The sequence below is a fragment of the Nycticebus coucang genome, chromosome 9, assembly GCF_027406575.1.
Source record: "Nycticebus coucang isolate mNycCou1 chromosome 9, mNycCou1.pri, whole genome shotgun sequence".
Taxonomy (NCBI): Eukaryota; Metazoa; Chordata; class Mammalia; order Primates; family Lorisidae; genus Nycticebus; species Nycticebus coucang.
This window is the reverse complement of record NC_069788.1, coordinates 132955833-132977979: the sequence shown is the minus strand read 5'-3', so window position 1 is coordinate 132977979 and position 22147 is coordinate 132955833. Positions and strand designations below refer to the sequence as shown.

General features: G+C 42.2%; 1 protein-coding gene across 2 annotated transcripts in view; it reads left to right on the top strand.

The window, feature by feature from the left end:
* The first annotated feature begins 315 nt into the window (after window positions 1-315).
* Window positions 316-22147, top strand: part of KCNH5 (potassium voltage-gated channel subfamily H member 5) — a 416514-nt gene continuing 394682 nt past the window's right edge. The window contains exon 1 of one of the 2 annotated variants that reach the window (XM_053601259.1): window positions 316-438. In XM_053601259.1, coding sequence (XP_053457234.1) covers window positions 399-438 — 40 coding nt within the window. In that variant the 5' untranslated portion in view covers window positions 316-398. Of the gene's footprint in view, window positions 439-16669; window positions 17402-22147 lie in introns of those variants that run through there. The other variant, XM_053601258.1, reaches the window with a different exon arrangement.

Here is a 22147-nt window from a genome sequence, read left to right as displayed (position 1 = left end):
AGGCCCTAACTGACCAGACCAGCTGTGTCCTGTCACCCTGGCCTGACTGACCCCATCTTTTTCTCACTCCACGTTCCCTCACTCAGGCTCTGCTGGGCTATTTTCAGGCTGTTCTTTCTCTCTCCAGGTGAGCTGAGCTGACTCCTTCAACTGTGAGTTTGTTTTCTTTTTTGCCCATACATATCCTTTAAACAAAACTCTTTTTTAACTGCCTCTGGTTTACACATCTGAGCTCCTTTGATCTATTTTTTCCTAGCATAAGAGCCATTTGTTCACTTTGTGGAAGTAACTGAGCTACACGTCATAGTTCCCACTGGCCCCCCCTCCCTGAAAGAACCCTGCCATCATTTCCAGAGAAGGTGCCGACCTGATTTCCCCAGAGACGACGTTCAGGGTGGATGGCACTCGTTACCTTCCCGTGCAAAGGATGCGCTCACGGTAGGAGACCTGTTTTAACTATTTTTAAAACTATAACAGCACATATAGGATGTAACAGAATGGCCCTTTGTGGTAAGAATCTTCTCTGTAATGACTTTTTAAATGTGTAATTTATTTGTTTTCTGGAAGGCACAAAGCTGCTCTCTGGAGCCTAGCCCCCTCACACACCGTGGCAAGCAGCATCTGCAGAAGGCCTGGGATTCCATATGTTCCCTCATTCCTCCTAGACAGCATCGGCATTTGAGGGTTTATTCTTAGAATCTGCTTCTTTGAACATGTTTGGTTCAATCAGTCTACTGGAGCTGAGGTAGCATAAGCTGTTTTTTAAAGTAGTGGTACCATACTCAGGGCAGGGTGTTTGCAACACAACAGATGGACTTGTGATTAGCTTGATTGCCAGTTATCAAATTTAGAGCAAACTGAAGCAGGCTCTGTGGCATCTAACCCAGTCCCTTGAACACAATTGGAGCTTAATAAATTCTGGTTAAGAGGATGAATGAACACATAAACAGCTAATGGTTGGAACTCTGTAGAAGCCTTGGGGAAAGGAGAAAATTTAAATGAGTTGGGGTCTTCTTAATTTTAAAATATCAACGGACTACATGATGGGGAAATTGTTGATAATTTTCTTTCTAGAATAAAATGTAAGAGATCAGTGTGGCTATTTATTGAGGCCCTGCTATCATGGGTCTCTGTGGTTTGTGTTCATTGAGCTTCTCTATTTTGGGGGGAGAACTGTGCCTGTTTCCAGTCAGTGAGACCATCCGACGTGGTGCTGCCCAGCAGCCAGGACCACGTGCACACCCCAGGCTCAGCCAGTTTTGATGCAGTGTGCTCTTTGCAACCATTCTCGGGGCAGGCACTGACACGTAGGCCGGTGATCCTGCAAGGGCCAGTCAGGGCCTTCCTCTGGACTGATACTTACATGTTGGGAAGAAAGAAGTTTCTTTATGCACTGGGATTGCTAAATTCAGAAGTGGTGAACCTGCATTGAGGTGTGAGGATATACATTTAATGGTCGGCTGTCGAGGAAAAATGCATACACACACATAAACATATTTATATACACACAAATATATTAATTTATATAGATAAGTTCTACTGAGAAAAGGATGCATAACGCAAAATTTGTAAATAACATTGTTGTGTTCAGCATGCTTCCCTCCAATTTCATAGAGGCCATTGGTTCTTGCAGGATGCTTTCCACTGGTTTTTGCCCAACTCTTGGGTTTGTAATTCACCTCTGCCTACAACTGATGATAATCTAGTTCCAACAGGAACATTGGTTGATATTTTCCTTTATCTTAATGATGAAAATGAAACAATGAAGATATATGCTAGGAATTTATTTGTTTGTCAATTACATGAGTGACTTTTTCTTAAACTGTATAAGTTAAAGAACTTTTAAAAAGATGGACATAGGAGTAGAGCAAGATGGCGGCCGAGTAACAGCTTATTTGCATCCGGGCACCGTGAGTCCGGGGAGATAGGACTCAGGCATCTCTGGCTGGTGGGATCTGCCTATCATCACCCCTATGAGGATACAGAGAGTCAGCGAGAGACTTCTGGACCCCAAGAGGAGGACTAAAACAGTGGAAAACCGGCATGAGAACTTAAAGAGCAAGAGGAAGTGAAAGGAAAATTAGGGCAAGGAAACAGATAAAAGAAATCAATCATGAGGAAGAATCAGCAGAAAACTCCAGGCAACATGAAGAACCAGTCCAGGACAACCCTGCCAAGGGACCATGAGGTACCTACTGCAGAGGATTCCACCTGTAAAGAAATGTTAGGAATGACAGAAAGGGAATTTAGAGTACACATGATGAAAACAATGAAAGAAATGATGGAAATAATGAAGGAAACTGGTAATAAAGTGGAAAATAACCAAAAGGAAATCTAAAAACAGACTCAAATAAGAGATGAACGCTATGAAGAATATAAAAAGGATATAGCAGAGCTGAAGGAACTGAAACAGTCAATTAGGGAACTTAAAGATGCAATGGAAAGTATCAGCAACAGGTTAGACCATGCAGAAGAAAGAATTTCAGAGGTAGAAGACAAAGTTCTTGAGATAACTCAGATAGTAAAAGAGGCAGAAAAGAAGAGAGAAAGCAGAACGTTCACTGTCAGAATTATGGGATTTTATGAAGCATTCCAACATACGAGTTATAGGAATTCCAGAAGGGGAAGAAGAATGCCCCAGAGGAATGGAAGCCATACTAGAGAATATTATAAAAGAAAATTTCCCAAATATCACCAAAGATTCTGACACACTGCTTTCAGAGGGATATCGGACCCCAGGTCGCCTCAACTCTAACGGAGCTTCTCCAAGACACATTGTGATGAACCTGTCCAAAGTCAAGACAAAAGAAAAGATTCTGCAAACTGCCAGGAGTAAGCGCCAGTTGACCTACAGGGGCAAATCCATCAGAGTGACTGCAGACTTCTCTAATGAAACTTTCCAAGCAGGAAGACAATGGTCATCTACCTTTAATCTACTTAAACAGAACAATGTCCAGCCCAGAATTCTGTACCCTGCTAAGCTAAGCTTCAAAATTGACGGAGAAATCAAATCATTTACGGATATACAAACATTGAGAAAATTTGCCACAATAAGACCAGCTCTACAGGAAATACTTCAACCTGTTCTGCACACTGACCACCACAATGGATCAGCAGCAAAGTAAGAACTCAGAAATTAAAGGACAGAACCTAACCTCCACACTGATGCAAAAGATAAAACTGAGCAATGGACTCTCACAAAATAAGATGAATAGAATACTACGACACTTATCAATTATCTCAATAAATGTTAATGGCTTGAATTCCCCACTGAAGAGACATAGATTGGTTGACTGGATTAAAAAACACAAGCCATCCATTTGCTGTCTACAAGAAACACACCTGGCTTCAAAAGACAAATTAAAGCTCCAAGTCAAGGGTTGGAAGACAAATTTTCAGGCAAATGGCATTCAGAAGAAAAGAGGACTTGCAATCTTATTTTCAGATTCATGTGGATTTAAAGCAACTAAAGTCAAAAAAGACAAAGATGGTCACTTTATATTGGTCAAGGGTAAAATACAACAAGAAGATGTTTCAATTCTAAATATTTATGAACCAATTGAAATGCTCCCAGATTCTTGAAACAGACGTTACTCAGTCTGAGCAATATGATATCTGATAATACCATCATAACAGGGGACTTTAACACTCCTCTTACAGAGCTGGACAGATCCTCTAAACAGAAATTAAACAAAGACATAAGAGATTTAAATGAGACCCTAGAACAACTGTGCTTGATAGACGCATATAGAACACTCCATCCCAAAGATAAAGAAATACATTCTTCTCATCACCCCATGGAACATTCTCCAAAATTGATCATATCCTGGGACACAAAACAAATATCAATAGAATCAAAAGAATTGAAATTTTACCTTGTATCTTCTCAGACCATAAGGCGCTAAAGGTGGAACTCAACTCTAACAAAAATGCTCGACCCCACACAAAGGCATGGAAATTAAACAATCTTCTGTTGAATAACAGATGGGTGCAGGAAGAAATAAAACAGGAAATCATTAACTTCCTTGAGCATAACAACAATGAAGACACAAGCTACCAAAACCTGTGGGATACTGCAAAAGCAGTTTTGAGAGGAAAATTCATCGCTTTAGATGCCTACATTCGAAAAACAGAAAGAGAGTGCATCAACAATCTCACAAGCCATCTTATGGAATTGGAAAAAGAAGAACAATCTAAGCCTAAACTCAGTAGAAGAAAAGAAATATCCAAAATCAAATCAGAGATCATGAAATTGAAAACAAAAGAATCATTCAGAAAATGAATGAAACAAGGAGTTGGTTCTTTGAAAAAATAAATAAAATAGATAAACCATTGGCCAGACTAATGAGAAATAGAAAAGTAAAATCTCTAGTAACCTCAATCAGAAATGATAAAGGGGAAATAACAACTGAGCCCACAGAGATACAAGAGATCATCTCTGAATACTACCAGAAACAGTATGTCCAGAAATTTGACAATGTGAAGGAAATGAATCACACCCTCTCCCTAGACTTAGCCAGGAAGAAATAGAGCTCCTGAACAGACCAATTTCAAGCACTGAGATCAAAGAAACAATAAAAAATCTTCCAACCAAAAAATGCCCTGGTCCAGATGGCTTCACTCCAGAATTCTATCAAACCTTCAAGGAAGAGTTTATTCCTGTACTGCAGAAATTATTCCAAAAAATTGAGGAAAAAGGAATCTTCCCCAACACATTCTATGAAGCAAACATTACCCTGATACCAAAACCAGGAAAAGACCCAAACAAAAAGGAGAATTTCAGACCAATCTCACTCATGAACATAGATGCAAAAATTCTCAACAAAATCCTAGCCAATAGATTACAGCTTCTTATCAAAAAAGTCATTCATCATGATCAAGTAGGCTTCATCCCAGGGATGCAAGGCTGGTTTAACATACACAAGTCTATAAACGTTATCCACCATATTAACAGAGGCAAAAATAAAGATCACATGATCCTCTCAATAGATTCAGAAAAAGCATTTGATAAAATCCAGCATCCTTTTCTAATTAGAACACTGAAGAGTATAGGCATAGGTGGCACATTTTTGAAACTGATTGAAGCTATCTATGACAAACCCACAGCTAGTATTTTACTGAACGGAGTAAAACTGAAAGCTTTTCCTCTTAGAACTGGAACCAGACAAGGTTGTCCTCTGTCACCTTTACTATTCAACATGGTGTTGGAAGTTCTAGCCAATATAATTAGGCAAGACAAGGAAATAAAGGGAATCCAAATGGGAGCAGAGGAGGTCAAACTCTCCCTCTTTGTGACAACATGATCTTATACTTAGAGAACCCCAAAGACTCAACCACAAGATTCCTAGAAGTCATCAAAAAATACAGTAATTTTTCAGGATATAAAATCAATGTCCACAAGTCAGTAGACTTTGTATACACCAATAACAGTCAAGATGAGAAGCTAATTAAGGACACAACTCCCTTCACCATAGTCTCAAAGAAAATGAAATACCTAGGAATATACCTAATGAAGGAGGTGAAGGACCTCTATAAAGAAAATTATGAAATCCTCAGAAAGGAAATAGCAGAGGATATTAACAAATGGAAGAACATACCATGCTCATGGATGGGAAGAATCAACATTGTTAAAATGTCTATACTTCCCAAAGCAATCTACCTATTCAATGCCATTCCTATCAAAATACCAACATCGTACTTTCAAGATTTGGAGAAAATGATTCTGCGTTTTGTGTGGAACCGGAAAAAACCCCGTATAGCTAAGGCAGTTCTTAGTAATAAAAATAAAGCTGGGGGCATCGGCATACCAGATTTTAGTGTGTACTACAAAGCCATAGTGGTCAAGACAGCATGGTACTGGCACAAAAACAGAGACATAGACACTTGGAATCGAATGGAAAACCAAGAAATGAAACTAACATCTTACAACCACCTAATCTTCGATAAACCAAACAAGAACATACCTTGGGGGAAAGATTCCCTATTCAATAAATGGTGTTGGGAGAACTGGATATCCACATGTAAAAGACTAAAACTGGACCCACACCTTTCCCCACTCACAAAAATTGATTCAAAATGGATAAAGGACTTAAATTTAAGGCATGAAACAATAAAAATCCTCAAAGAAAGCATAGGAAAAACACTGGAAGATATTGGCCTGGGGAAAGACTTCATGAAGAAGACTGCCATGGCAATTGCAACAACAACAAAAATAAACAAATGGGACTTCATTAAACTGAAAAGCTTCTGTACAGCTAAGGAGACAATAACCAAAGCAAAGAGACAACCTACACAATGGGAAAGGATATTTGCATATTTTCAATCAGACAAAAGCTTGATAACTAGGATCTATAGAGAACTCAAATTAATCCACATGAAAAAAGCCAACAATCCCATATATCAATGGGTAAGAGACATGAATAGGACCTTCTCTAAAGATGACGGACGAATGGCTAATGAACACATGAAAAAGTGTTCATCATCTCTATATATTAGAGAAATGCAAATCAAAACAACCCTGAGATATCATCTAACCCCAGTGAGAATGGCCCACATCACAAAATGTCAAAACTGCAGATGCTGGCGTGGATGTGGAGAGAAGGGAAAACTTTTACACTGCTGGTGGGACTGCAAACTAGTACAACCTTTCTGGAATGAAGTATGGAGAAACCTCAAAGCACTCAAGCTAGACCTCCCATTTGATCCTCAATCCCATTGCTGGGCATCTACCCAGAAGGAAAGAAATCCTTTTATCATAAGGACATTTGTACTAGACTGTTTATTGCAGCTCAATTTACAATCGCCAAAATGTGGAAACCGCCTAAATGCCCACCAACCCAGGAATGGATTAACAAACTGTGGTATATATATACCATGGAATACTATTCAGCTATTAAAAAAAATGGAGACTTTACATCCTTCGTATTAACCTGGATGGAAGTGGAAGACATTATTCTTAGTAAAGCGTCACAAGAATGGAGAAGCATGAATCCTATGTACTCAATCTTGATATGAGGACAATTAATGACAATTAAGGTTATGGGGGGGAGGAAAGGCAGAAAGAGTGATGGAGGGAGGGGGGTGGGGCCTTGGTGTGTGTCACACTTTATGAGGGCAAGACATGATTGCAAGTGGGACATTGCCTAACAATTGCAATCAATGTAACCTGGCTTATTGTACCCTCAATGAATCCCCAACAATAAAAAAAAAAAAAAAGATGGTTATAACATTCTGTTTTTATTATGTGTAGCATTATGTTTTGAAAGCACATATACACCGGGAAAGGGTTAAGTCTGGCTAAAGGACAAACATGTTACCTTTCATGGTAAGAGCACATATCACCCATTCTCTTTGTTACTCAAAAATATATTATTGACCACAGTCACTTAGCTGTACAATAGATCTCTTGAAATTTATTTCTGCTATCTAACTATAATTATGTACCTGTTGATAATAGTTTTTGAATAGTAGAAGAGTATTCCCTTAATTTTTTTTGTTATTTACAATGCTGCTCTGGGGTTCTTGTCACTCTCCTTGGAGATCCAGGGCTCTGCCCACCCTGGGGCAGGAGCAGGGGCAGGGGCAGAGGCTGGCCCTCACTACTTCCTCTCTGTCTTGTTTTTCTTTCCTTAGCACAGGGCCACTTTTTCTCATCTAGGGTGGACGTGGAGCGCATAAGGTAGCTGGTTCTTAGACATTTTCCAAATCTTTTGCGTGATGAGATAGGGTCATGATTAAATAGAATGGCTAAGAATTTGAGAACAAAATACTTAAGTATGTAATGTTGACTATGGGGTCAGGCAATTAATTTTGCAAACTCATCTTAGAAAAAGTGCTACATAACTGATTGGTGAATATCATCATGTTCACTGGCAAAGTACTCCCCTCGGCCATGAGGTTAGTATAGTGCTATTCAGCAATGAGGAATGTAGCACTTTTTCTACGATAAGTTCGTGAACTTAATTGTCAGAACTTGTATGACAACAGTTCTGATGATCATTCCAGAGAGTTCCAAAATTGCTCCGGAGGTGCTGGGTTCTGTGTACAGTTTCCCAAGGGGACTAGTGCTTCTTCTAGGATGGATTCCTGAATGAACTTAATTGTCCAAGATCCCACATACCAACTCTGTGACCTTCCCAGTTACTTAACTCCCCTGTGCCTCAGTTTCATTTCTGGTTCAATGGGTATAATTTAAACACTTTTTATGGTGCCTATAGATGCATAATAAATATTTGTAGAATTCAGTTAGATTCAATTTTACTTTATTAAAATTAAATGAGATTAAATGAGAAAATTAATGTATAGTACTTAGAATAATGACTAGTAACTGGTAAGAATGCACACAGTCTTTATTATAACATTTTTCTCATTGGATTCCTGTTTTTCTAATGCCCCAACTTTTGAAATTCACAAGCCAGAAAAAGATGAATTGTGGTGAGGAACAGTGATCCAATGATAGTAAGAAGCTGACAGTAAATACGAGGGTTGGAGAGGCATTTAATATTTCAAAATATCAACTTGTCACATCTGGGGGTCTCTTATCTAGTTTTTCCAGTCCTAGACTTTTTTCTACCCAGTGCATCTCGTACACCAATCACATACAGATTTCTTCTTCTAAAATGCAATGCCACTTCCTTGCTTAAAATGTCTTTCTTTCTTTCCTTCTTTTTTTTTAGAGACAGAGTTTCACTTTATTGCCCTGGGTAGAGTGCCGTGGCATCACAGCTCACAGCAACTGCCAGCTCTTGGGCTTAAGCAATTCTCCTGCCTCAGGCTCCCAAGTAGCTGAGACCACAGGCACCTGCCACAACGCCCGGCTATTTTTTTTGTTGCAGTTTAGCTGGGGCCGGGTTTGAACCTGCCACCCTCGATATATGGGGCTGGCGCCCTACTCACTGAGCCACAGGTGCTGCCCTCAATGTGTCTTTCATTGACTACAGCAAAAGCCCAAACTCCTTAGGTTACACTGATGAGCCCTAAGCACGTCTCAGTTTGAGCTCCTATTTTTCTTTAAGTCCAAATTATCTACTTTTTGTTACATATCACAAGTGTTCCTATTATTATACTTTTTCTTTTTTCTAATTCTTTTACCGAGATGGCCTCTCTCTTTCTTTCTACCAGGACACCCATCAAGGGGGCAAATAGGCTGAAATCCAGCCCACCTTATCACCTCCCCCAGGTGTACTCCGACTTGGTCCTACGACTGCCCAGCAGAGACTTCTTTGCCTAATTCTCTTGAAGATGCCAAAAGCATTAGTGGCAGTTCTGTTAAGGAGATACACAGGGTTTCCACTGTATTTATAATTCTCTCTTCTTCTCCTCTTCCTTCTTCTTTTTCTTAACAACAGTGACACGAATGTTGCAAGGAGGAACCCCTGGAAGAGAACACAGGAGGGGCTGTTTACCAAGTCTGGGAGAATCGGAGGACTGGAGGAAATGACATCTAGTCTAGGATGTGAAGAAATACGGCAGGTCACACAAGACATTGGTGGAGGAAAAAAAGAGAGATGGTAAGAAGAAGGAAAAAAAAGGAGCATAGGGAACAGGAAGCATGGGGATGTGGAGCTGGAATAGGGAATGGTGAGGGTTGAACCTGGCTAGATAAGCAGGTGTCGGATAGGGAACGCTATAAAGAGGCTAGGTATAAAGATATAAAGGGGCTAGGGGTTTGTGCTCCCCCCTGAGGACGAAGGGTGTCTGGGGGGCTTGGAGCTGGGGCTGCAGAGGAACAGGGTCCCCAAACACAGGAAGTAGAGAGACCAGGGGAAGGGTGTCCTGGACATCCAAGTGAAAGGCCCTGGGGCCTGACCTTGAGCAGCGCCAACAGAGGGATAGCAGTGGATACCTCTGAGATTTGGGAGGTTGAAGGAGCAGGCCCAGCTGCGAGGGTGGGAATAGAGTTGAGCTGAAACTGTAGACTTGGATAACTGGGTGAGTAGAGCAAACACCCGAGGCGGGCAAGTGTGGGCCAGCTGCAGGACGAGGCGTTTGCTCTGAGCATGCTGAGTTAGAGAGAGGCAGGTCCCTGTGGAGTTGCCACACAGAGAGACTCAGTCAACATGTAGGAAAGGGTGTGTAAAGTTGCAGGAAGGAGACTTACGTTTGAGATTTGAATTTGGGAACTCAGAAATTTATAGATGTCCCTATATTTGTAACTCCCCTATAAGGGTTAGGGACAGCAATACCAGTTATCAAAGACATTAATCCCTATGCCGAAAAACACATCAACATCCACAGCCTACTGGATGGAGAAAGAGCACAAATAGCCTCCGGACAGTTAAGGTCAGATTTTTCTGAAAAATGAGCTTGTGACAAATTTATGAAAACAAAAACAAAAACAAACAAACACAAAACTCACCTTAGGATATGAGAGGTTTCAGTGTTCAAAGTCAGTCCATGTAAGGTAGGAGATGGTTTCAGGAACACATGATCCCAGGGATGAGTGTCACAGGCAGGTAAAGTAAAATTAGGAATGAAATTGCCTCACCGGGTTTGGCAATGACGATATGATCTTTGGGGAGGCAATTTATGATCTTTGGAGAGGCAATTTCAAGGAGTATGGGGAGGGCCAATCTTTAGGGGGTTAAGGAGTGAATAGGTGGTCAAGAAATAGAGGCTTCCTGAAGATTCGTCTTCTGAGAATGAGACAAAGGGATGGGGGAGACAGACAACACTCCAGGGAAGCGTGAGTTTTAAAGCACGTTAAATGCTGAAAAGAAAGGAATGAGGGGAAATTCAGTCAAGTGAGGTCTCCCCGGACGTTCATGTGAATAGGCTCCAGAGCAGTGGCAGAGGGATGGTGGGGATACAGCTTTCTATTTGTTTAGAAGAAAAACAACACAGGTAGTCTGGGGATTGACAGCATGACCCGTCCTCTGTCCTCTGTGACTCATCTTCTGAGATGGGGAGGTGAGAGGGTGACAACCCAGGTGTGAAGAGAGAGAAGCAGCTTTGAGCCTGGAAGGCACAGTTGATTAGGGATGTGTGGGGGCCGTGAAGTGAGGGTGCACTGCTCCTGGAGGTCCTGTGCTTCTCGCCCGAGGTGCTCAGCAGCTTTGAGGGTGGAGAAAGGCATGGTTGGGCGTAATAGGCTCTGATCCGTGGGTACAGTATCTAAACCCCAAGGATTCTCACAGAAGGCAGCACTGCTCAGGTCATGATTCTCAATCTTGAGGCATGCTGCCATCACCGGGGGAACGTTAAATAAAATACTGATGTTTGCATCTCATCATCAGAATTCTGATATACTCTGGGTCTTGGGCTTGGTTTAGGCTTTGGGATTTATTGGTGTCCATGTATACACATATATAGTTTATTTTTTTATCCCTTTATTTTTCATTTCACATTTACATGAGGGTACAAATGTTAAGGTTCGTTGTTTTTGTTTCTGGGGTAAAGTTCAGGTTGTCATTGAGCCGTCACCCAGGGGGTGTGCTGTGGGCCTTTCTACCCTGCCCACTAGGTGAGAGCTTGTTAATCCCCCTCTCTCCTCCCCTTTCTTCCCTTTCCTTTCTCTCGTTTCCCCCTCACTAGGATATACTTGTGTTTTTCTTTTGTGTGGGTGTGTAGTTGTTTATATTATTGGCTTCATATTAGTATTGAGTACAATGGATACTTGTTTTTCCACTCTTGCGATGCTTTCCTAAGAAGAATGTGTCTCAACTCCATCCAGGTTAATACAAAAGACGCAAAGTCTCCATCTTTTTATGGCTGAATAGTTTTCCATGGTACACGTACACCACAGTGTGTTAATACATTCTTGGGTTGATGGGCACTTGGGTTGTGTCCACATCCTGGCAATTGTGAATTGAGCTGCAATAAATATTCTAGTGAAAATGTCCTGTGGTTAAATGATTTTTTTTTTCTTCTAGGTAGACACCTAGTAATGGGATTATAGTATCAAATGGAAGGTCTACTTTCATTCTTTGAGAATTCTCCATACTTCTTTCCATAGAGGTTGTATTAGTTTGCAATCCCACCAGCAGTGCAAAGGTCTTCCTTTCTCTCCATATCCACACCAGCACTTGCAGTTTTGGGATTTTGTGATGTGGGCTATTCTCACTGAGGTTAAGTGATATTTTAGGGTGGTTCTGATTTGCATTTCTCTGATGATTAGGGTTGAAGAGTATTTTTTCATGTGTTTCTTGGCCATTTGTCTGACACCTTCAGAGAATTTTCTGTTCAAATCCTTTGTGCACTTCTAAATGGGGTTGTTTGCTCTTTCCTTGTTGATTAATTTGAGTTCTCTGTTCTCTGTAGATTCGCGTTATCAGCTCTTTGTCAGATTCACAGCATGCAAACATCTTCTGCTATTCTGTTTGTTTTAGTTGTACCCTTAGCTGTGCAGAAGCTTTTCAGCTTGATCACGTCCCATTTATTTATTATTAATGTTGCTGCAATTGCCAAGGGGATCTTCTTCATGAAATCTTTTCCCAGGCCAATTTTGTCAAGAGTTTTCCCCATACTTTCTTCTAGGATTTTTATTGTGTCATGTCTTAAATTTAAATCTTTTATCCAACAATAGTCAATTTTTAACAGTTAAAATTTAATAGTCAATTTTAACAGTGAGAGGTGTGGGTCCAATTTCAGTCTTCTACATGGCTTGAGGATTTTTATAAACTCTCCAGGCAATTCCAATGTGCAGTCAGGGTCGTGAATGAATGTTCCCTTATTCTGCTGTTTCTCAGGCAAGTTAATAACCTGTATAAGCCAAGATGGACTACGTTATGGTACAATAACAAAGAATTTTGAAATGTCAGTGTCTTAACACAAGAAACATTTATTTCCCACTTATTTAATGTCTATTGGAGGTCTAGGCAGTGCTTCTGGGCAGCTGCCCTCCCTGTTTTTCTTGGCACTCCATAGCAGTGCGGGAAACTGAGTCCCAGCTCTCCTGTGCTTACCCAGAAGCTGCAGTCATTACTCTCTTTGTATTTCCTTGATCAGCACTAGCTGCACAGCCATACTCATTTCAAAGAGGAGAAACAGGCAGCCGCATCTTGGTGAACATCTGTAGTGAGTCATCACCGAGAGCTTTTACTGTAAATTAAAGAAGGAGGGGAGAGAAGGCTTTTATATGGACTTTCACTTACATGGTGCTTATGAAATGTCAGATATTCCTTTAATTGCTTTCAAATAGGAACTCACGTAACCCCCATAACAGCTAGGTAACAAGGTAATTACCTAGGTAATGTCTATCCCCATTTTACAGAAGGGGAAATTGAGGTTAAATAACTTGTCCTCTATCATGTACCTAGTAAGTGGCAGAGGCAGGATTACATTCCAAGAGTCCACGCTCTGAACCTCTACCGATACCATTGTGCTTCTCTAGTTTGTCAACTAGAGTCAACTTGAGTGTGAGAAGGGAAAAGGGGAGAAAGATGGGTGCTGTAAGTGTAAGAGGCGGACACTGTACCTACAAAGGAATTACCTAATGTTTGTACATTCCATGCTAACGCTGGGGGAGGCCTTGGAGGGAAGGCATAGAGAGGCCTGGAGAGGAGGAAATGGAAAGGCCTGAGGCTGCTGTTAATGAGCCCAACCACGGAGGCTGCTGGCCCTTTCCTTTTTTCCTTCCTTTCATTCGTCTATCATAGATTGAATTTGGATCTACACTAAGGGTAGCTCAGAAATAGAGACAGCAGGGATGGGGAGAAAAATCATTCCCCAACAGAGACTGGAGTTTGGGCCATTAGCACGTAAGGGATCAGAAATTAAGCCAAACCAGACATACTTTCAATGTATTTCTGAAATTTACATATAATTATAGCTATTGTTAAATAAATGAACTATATTTAAAAACCTCCAAAGGACAGGTATTTGATAAAAGACTCAGCGCATCAGTAGCAGTTACAAATCATCCCCTCCTAGCGCATACACGTATCAATTTTCTAAGCCTTCATTTTTATATTGGTTTCTGTTAAGGGGAACGTACCCCTAGTTCAGCTAGCATTCATTCTGTCAGTCACAGGGACTGAAACTCTTGGTTGTCACAGACAAGGCCTTTCTAATTACTCTATACCAAGTCACAGAAGAAAAGGATGAATGGTTCTGTTTTAAAAGGGAATTTTTGCACTAAAACAAACAAAAAGAAGCCATTTTGTGACAATGAAACTTTCACATTCCTGTCTCTCTCACCTGTTAAGTCCTGTGGTTTGGTTACAACATATGGGCTCTGTTTACAAAACACTTTTAAAATGCTGTATTGGTACCTTGGTGCAATCTGCCAGCACATTCCCCAGGGCCAGTCCGTCCTCACCATGTGGCTGCTCTATTTTCTCTGCCTCTGTTTTGATGGAGAGCTCTCCTGAGTTGTTGCCAGGGGTTTTCTTCTCTCTCTTGCTGCAAAATCAGTGACGGCCATAGAGATGGCCAGACGTTGCTGGTTGTTACCACACTAACCTAACATCAGGTTATTTTCTATTTTTTACAAAGAGTATTGTCTACAGGGTTAGGAGATCTGATTCTAGTCTTAATGCAAATGCTCTAAGGCACTGTGTCATCTTGGACGAGGCGTTTCAGCTTTCTGGGTTTCTGTTTCATTTATAAAATGAAAATTTAAACTAGAATATTAAGAAATATGTGTAACCTAATGTTTCACACTTTATAACGACTCAGTTTTTTTTTTTTGCAGTTTTTGGCTGGGGCTGGGTTTGAACCCACCACCTTCAGCTTATGGGGCCGGTGCCCTACTCCTTTGAGCCACAGGCACCACCCTATAACCACCTTTTTTTTTTTACAATCATTAAAATAATCCAAACCTTACAGTTACTAAGAGCAAAGAAAAGAGGATAAATGTCATTTTAATTAAATCTGCAGATGGAAACCAAGGAGGAAGTTCTATCAGTAACTGTGTGACTGTGTCTTAATGGAGTCCAAAAAAGTTCCCTCTTTGGGAAGTGTGAGCTAATACACCCACAGGGCAATGATTAGGAACAGGGATATTTATACTAGATGGGAAATGCTGGGAAGCTGAGATTTTAAATCAATACCCAGAGGCGAGATGTGGGCAGCTGATAATGTGCAAAAGCACATATAGATTTGAAATATTCCTGGTTAATGATGATGATGGAATTATCATGCTAGAAGTCTAGAATAGCAATCCATGAATTATAGATCCATTAAAAAAACAAGCCTGCTTCTTCACCACCCCAGCCAATGAGTGTCGGTTGGACTAAGATCATCTGAACACAGGTTAGGGAAGACTCATTAAAGGCAGGAACATTTAGTTGTGTGTTTAAGGCTGGGGTGATGGTTGCAGTTTCAGTTCCTACTGATAGACTCACAACTGCAGAGAGGGTGCTGTAACCTGGACACGTCCCTGGTCTGCTGTGAGTCTCCTGTTATTGAAATAAAGACACCCCCCCAACTGCAGGGCCATGAGCTCACGTTGACAGCAGGGCTGTACACAGTGTTATTCCAGAGTCTCTGGACTTTTTTACTGAGAGAATCTTAGCAGAACAAACCACTCTGTGCCTCTTTTCAATCTTCTGGGCTTGTTCAGCCGCCCAGCTTCTGGGTGAGTGGGTGGAAATTTCAGAGAGGAGAGTTCAAGAATGACCCTGAGATGCAGTTTGGGATGTAGATGTGCATTTGACTGTGTCTCGGCCAAGGGCAACGGTCCTTATCCCTGGTGCTCTGGAGGGAGAGAAATCCTACCTTAGGGGTCGGCGATTAAAAATCTACGAAATTCCAATAGAAGTCAACAGCGGAGATGTTCACTCTGGTCAAAGCCTGGGAGAGGGGTTCCCCTACTTCTGGCAACCTGGCCTAGATCATTTTTAATTTAATTATTTTGTGCCCCACCGTATTTTGACCCCAGAAAAGGGGACATACTCAGCCAACTACTCTGAAGACTTGGCTCCACCACCCCCCGCTGAGGCTGCCTCGGAGCACTTTTTGCACCTTACCCCTTCATCTCGCATCTGGACAGGTGTGGGGACTCCCCTGGAGAGGAAGCCTCAGCTCTGCCCTTCTCAAACTTAAGGACGCAAAGCATTTATACCTGAAGGGCCTGTTAGAACAGTCGGTTAGACCACACCCCTGGAGTTCCTGGTTCACGAGCTCTGGGGTAGAATCCAATCATTTCATTTTTAACAAGTTCTTAGGTGATGACGAAGCTGCCAGTCCCGGCCACTTTGAGAACCGCTGCCTGAGCTAAAGAAGGCGCTGCGGCGCGTGGGTTCCCCGTTTTCTTTCCGCCCCTTTGGCACTTAGGTCATTTTCCCATCTCTGTAACAGATTAAGGCTTTTGGGCTGTGTCTAATCATTCCAGCTCCGTCCCGGGTTCCCAGAGCAGAGCCGGGTTGTTAACAGGGTCCCCGCCCCCGCCAGCCCTGCCAGGCTCCGCCCCCACCGCCGCCGCTGTTTTTCTGGGGCAAACGCTGCCGGCCGCTCTCCCTCTCCCTCGAGGCTGGATTATTCCCTCTCGGCCCTAAGTCTTCCCGTCAAGTGCAACTCTGAAGCGGGGGCCGGGCTGTGGGGCGCCCTCCGCACTCGGCAGCCCCGGGGAGCCTCCCTGTGCTCCCCCAGCCGAGCCCGGCTGTGCGCGCCCCGTGCGCCCCGCTCCGTCCGGCTCTCGGCCCGGGGCAGGCGGGGTGAAGGCGCCCGGGAAGGCTCGGGAGGGGGCGGTAGCAGCGTCAGGTGGCCGCTCCGCGTCCCCGTCCGCTCTCAAGCCGCGTCGGCGCAGCGCACAGAGCGGGACCCTCCGCCCGCCCACTCCCCCGCCTGTCCCGCTCCGTGCCCCGGCTGGACAGCGAGCGCGAGCCTCGACCTCCGGGGACCGAGGAGCCACCCCCGGGCGCACAGCCCGGCAGAAGTTGGGCAGCGCCGGGCAGCTGCGACCCGAGCGCGGTGGGCGGAAGGCGCAGCCAAGTGTTCGGGCCAAGCCGCAGGGACCGCGGGGAGGGGGCTGGAGTTCGCTCTGCGGATCCCTCCGCCCCGGGGCGCGGGGCAGGCGGGAAATGCTGAGCCCGCGCCCCAGCGGGCGCCGCCGCCGTAGCAGCCTCGGCAGCAGCGGCTCCGGCCTCGGCGGCAGCGGCGGGACAGCGGCGGCGCGGGCGGCGCAGGCGCACTGGGCCCCGCGGAGCCTGCGGTTCCCGAGCCGCGCGCGCTGCACCTCCCCGGTCTGGGCAGCGGCGGCCGGGGCAGCGCTTCTACCATGAGCTGCCGGGTGCTGCTCCCCAGAGCCGCTCACCCTCCGCGTCGCGCTGGAGACACCGCCCGGGGACCCCGCCGCCGCCGCCGCGCCCCCTCGTCTCTCGGCTCGGTCTGCACCTGCAGCTTCTCTTCCTGCAGCCCCCCCTCCCCCGCCGCGGATCCGGACCCAGGATGCCGGGGGGCAAGAGAGGGCTGGTGGCACCGCAGAACACGTTTTTGGAGAACATCGTCAGGCGCTCCAGCGGTAAGCGGAGTTGCAGTTCAGACGCCCCACCATCCCGCCCACGCGGGGCCCCCGGTGCTCCGGGTCCCCCCCATCTCCTGGGGGGTCGGGGCGGGCTTCACCTGCCACTGGGACCTGATTTTTGGGGGGATTGGAGGAAAGTTAGTTGCATCCCCTTCGTGCAAGGCGCACTCACCCCTCCCACCTGTCCAGAGCCCAGAACAGGCGGAGGGGAAGGGGGTGAGCAGGTGTGGGGCGCCCCAAGAATACAGCCGAGTTTCGCCTGGGATGAGGGATGTCTGTCTGGTCCATCCTTCTTTCATATATATATATGTTTTTTCAAAGTAGGCTGCAGGGACTGACCGAATTCTTAGAGTTAATCTCAGTAGGTTTCCCTCAAGTTGGGAATGGCTGAGAAAGTGGCTCATTAAAAAAATTTAAGTCTCTGGAAAGGTTTTTGGCCCTGAAGGTACCCTGTGCTGAGACTAGTTGAACCTGAACAAGAGAGTGCTTGAAAAATGGAAAGGCAATTACTACAGCCAAATTTGCCTTTCGTGTTTCTTTTTCTAATGTTTTTCATCGTGCCTTGATTTATATGATATATTTCATTTGCGTTAATCTGGAGACACAGAAGTGAAGCAAGAGCTACAGTGCTTTTAATACAACTGGAGACACAATTAAAAAATAATGCCATTCTACCTTGCCACTGGTGTTAAGGTTTTCTTAAAGTGTCTTTAAAGTACCATCCGTTTATGTATTCATTTCCTACAAGATATCCTGGGTGGGAATGCTTGTGTATTTCACATTTTAAGGCCTTATAAACTTTGCAATTAACTTAAATCTGCATCTTTTAGTTTTTAATTCTTTTAAATGTTTTAAAAGTTAATATGCAAGATATGTAGAGTAAGTATCCTTTAAAAGTTTTTCCTTCATAAGCCTGTTATTTTATTTTTAGGTTTCTTTTCTTGGAGAATTATGAGAAAGACATTTTTTTTGCATGTAGAGTACAGTAGAGCTCAGACAAAAGCAGTGGAAATACTCCATGTAGTTCCATAATGCATTTTTTTATTCATTCATTCATTGAAACAAAACTTACTTGGTTGCTTGGTACCACAGACTCTTCATGGGTCTTTTGGATAAAAAAGTGATTAGAACACTTGTTCTAAAAAGATCCCTGCTTGGTGGGCAAGAGAGAGGCACACTCAAATGATAATAAATAATTAAATGCAATGATGCTTTCCCTGAATCGGTAGATCAGATTATACAACGCACTAATTCTTAGATTTCTTCTAAATCTAGGCTTGCAAATATTTCCCCTGATTTAGGGGCTAAATGTATTTAAGTGTCCCGAAGTATTTTTCCTAAATCTGTGACATGGCATTTGGTTTTAATTTGAGGTTTCTGACTTTATTTTTTCCACTATGACCAATGCCCCATATTGTACAAGACTAAAGCATCAGTGTTATATTTGGGTTGAAAAAATAGTTATAGGGTCTGGCCTAGTATCTTTTTTAATATCTACTGTAATATTTTTGTTATTCTCTTCTGATTTCATGTGTGTTTTTGATGTTTATGATAACCTAAATTTATAATGGTAGGTGATTTCTGTATGTAAACTTACCTTTTATTAATATTGTAATAAACCTAGACTACAAGGGGATATTAGTGTTAAAACAGTTTGGGGATATTTTAGGGTTATTAGAATCAGCTGTTTCGGATATAAGAATCTTATTTCAGCTTTTTCATCTTCTTGGGTTATTTCAATTCCACATAATTTGGTCTGGGAGAGGTCTTCTTAGAGAAGGCCTTGAAAAATAAAACTCACAGGCTGTCTGTTGCTATGCTGGGTGAACAGAAGGAAGATGAGAATTCCTTGACTCAAGTTTACTAGTATGGCCCCTTTGGGTGAAACTTCTAATATAGACTAGAACTAGGAGCTGGTTTTTAGAATATATTTAATTTTAGATGCACCTCAAAATGAAGATTTATTTGTCTTATGTGGCTTAAAAATGGCTGTTTCTCTTGCCTCGTTTGGCATCTACCATCCAAATTCATGAATATTTAATTTTTTTTACACTTCGTGTTCATAATTGTTTCATTGGCATAATGTTTCTCCCTGTGGATAATACCAAGTGCAAATGAAAATTTATTTTTTGGCCTTTTTATATGCCATCTCTAATTGCTCATGGCCAACTTGGAGTACCACTACCTAAAACTTCTGAGCTTTGCTTGAAATGGGTTAGATATTTGAAGTATGTGCTTATGTGCGTGTAACAAATACCAAGACGTCTCAGTACCTCGTTTGCAGGAAGGACTTGAAAAATTGAGAATCGCAGTAATGAATTGTTCCGCACATTAATGTAGGTGTACACTGCAGTTGTCATTTCTATATGATTTGGCAGAGAAATAGAAAAATTTATCCTGAGAAATTGTTAATTGGGACTAATAGAATATTCCTTTCAGGATTCAGGGACCAGGTCTGTCCTATTGAAGATTTCATTATTCATTAACTTAACAACACTGGAGGTGAAGTATTGGCAGACTTTTAGCAGGAAAAGAAAGAAAAGGATCCAGTACTCCCAATGTATTTAAGAATCGGAGAAACAGGCTGGGATTGTCTATTTATCTATACCCCAAGAAAAGCTTCTCTCTTTTTTATACAACATTATTTTCTTCTTATGAAAAGATCAGATCTTCTAGTGAGAGTCGGACACAATAGAAATACATGCGGGGAGGTGCACAGATAATACAGAAATACACAGACGGTGGGGCACCCTCTCAGAAAACTAAACGGATGAGTTCTGTACTTTGCCTGTTTTGAGATTTGGCTACAAAGTGTGTGTGTATCTGTCCTGCTGACACAGAGGAAATAAAATTTCTTTCACACACAAGGAGCAAAACAGAGATGTTTTAAAAAAAAAACATCCCAAACCCAGAAACACACAGATACACACATGCACACACCACATACACACACAGATTAGACATGAAAGGAGAATGGACGTGAGCAAACAGGACACGGTTATTTGTCCATGGGTATTGCTAATGTGCTGAGGTCTCAGCCAGGTAGAGACCGATCAGTACATTTTTTGATGATGTGGAACAAAAGAGCAAGAATGGCCTATTTGAGTATAGCTTTTAGGATTTCCTGACAAAGTCCCAACCTTCTCAGGTGCAGTTTCCCCGAATAGCACTGCCATAGTCTGTGCCCTGGACTAGCAACTGTAGCCTATTCGCTGTTATTTCACACTTTGGATTTTTATTTTCTTTATATAAGTGACTCATACTGTTATGGGAAAACATTGCAGGTGGTTGCTGGTGATTCAAAGACTAGGAAATAAAATAATGAGGGCTATTGAGAAGGGTGAATACCCACACACTTTGTAGTTAAATTTCAAAAAGAAGTAGGGAATGCCTCTTGTCTTGTTTTAGGATAAAAGACAAGATCATTTTAGACAAAAGGAATTATGGAAAGTTGTAGCATGTGATTCTGGTAAATAGAGAGTATGTTATTACTCCAAATAGTGTAAAGGTCAAAAGTATAAATGCGATAGGAATAGTGTAGGTATTTGGCTAGTATGATCAAAACGAGTTGTCATGCAGGGAAGGTTTGGGGACGTTGCGGTGAGTTCATTACATCTCAGTAACATGTCCTAGGAGGTTCCTGCCCAAGGGCTGACAGAGTAGGTTTGTGTCTAGAACATTATTAGGTTATCTTCCTTTATTTAAATTTCAATTATTTATGGGGAGCTATTATCCATATAAATTGGGCTGTAGGGAGCTGTAAACTTGAGGCTAGAGGTTAAGTATCTGAAAGAAAGCAGCTATTTTTAGGACTTTTAATTGGAATTTTAGATTCAAAAGAAAAAAATTTCAAAAACCTTCAGTCTGATTGTGCCTTTGGGTTGTATGTTTAGTATATATTGTTGTTTTCAGTTCCTTAACAAATAGAAGTGAGTGCTTTGGGTGACGGTAAACGAGGTTATTTTGAAAAATTCTAACTACAAATTAATGTCTTTTTATTAAATATTATTTAGTAATGTACACTATGAAAAGTTGAAAGTGGTTTCTTTTTTTCAGTTTTATTCTCTTTGGAGAAAAAAGGGGTACAGGAGAGAAGATAACAGAAAAGGTCATCCTTTATAAACCACTTACCTTTCAAGAGGAAAAGCTCAAGAATCCTCAATTTTCCATTTTACTCGAGATAGCTAGGTTACAAGCACTTTCTCTCCTCAGCCATCTCTTACGTGTAGAAAAAGCCAAAGTTATTTTCCTGTTGTAACTGATATTTGTAAAAACCGAGGTCTTAAAAGAAACCTGTATGAGAGGAATTCTAGCGATCTAAAAAATGGAACCAACAAGCACAAAAAGGAATAATAACTTTTAAGTGTGATACAATTTAAAGGAAATAGTGGAAAACAAATGGTCTTTTTTTGTTTTAAAGTTGTCGACTTTTTTTTTCCTTGAAAGGTTTTATTTAACATCAAAGATGCTATTCAGGAAATATTGATAAAACCTCGTCGTGTTTTTGGAGCATTGGTTTACCCAGGTCTTAAAATGTACCACTTTAACATTTAAAATATCAAGGAGGTTGAAATTGTAGTGACCACTTCCTAAATGATATTTATGAAGAAGCCACAGCCTCCTCTTTGCTCTAGAGTCCGCACTGCGTTATGTAACAAGTGCAGCCTGTTGCTGACAGGAGGGCTGCTTATTCCAAGACATTACCATCTTCACTAGAAATTGGTCTCTTTGTATTGCTTGATT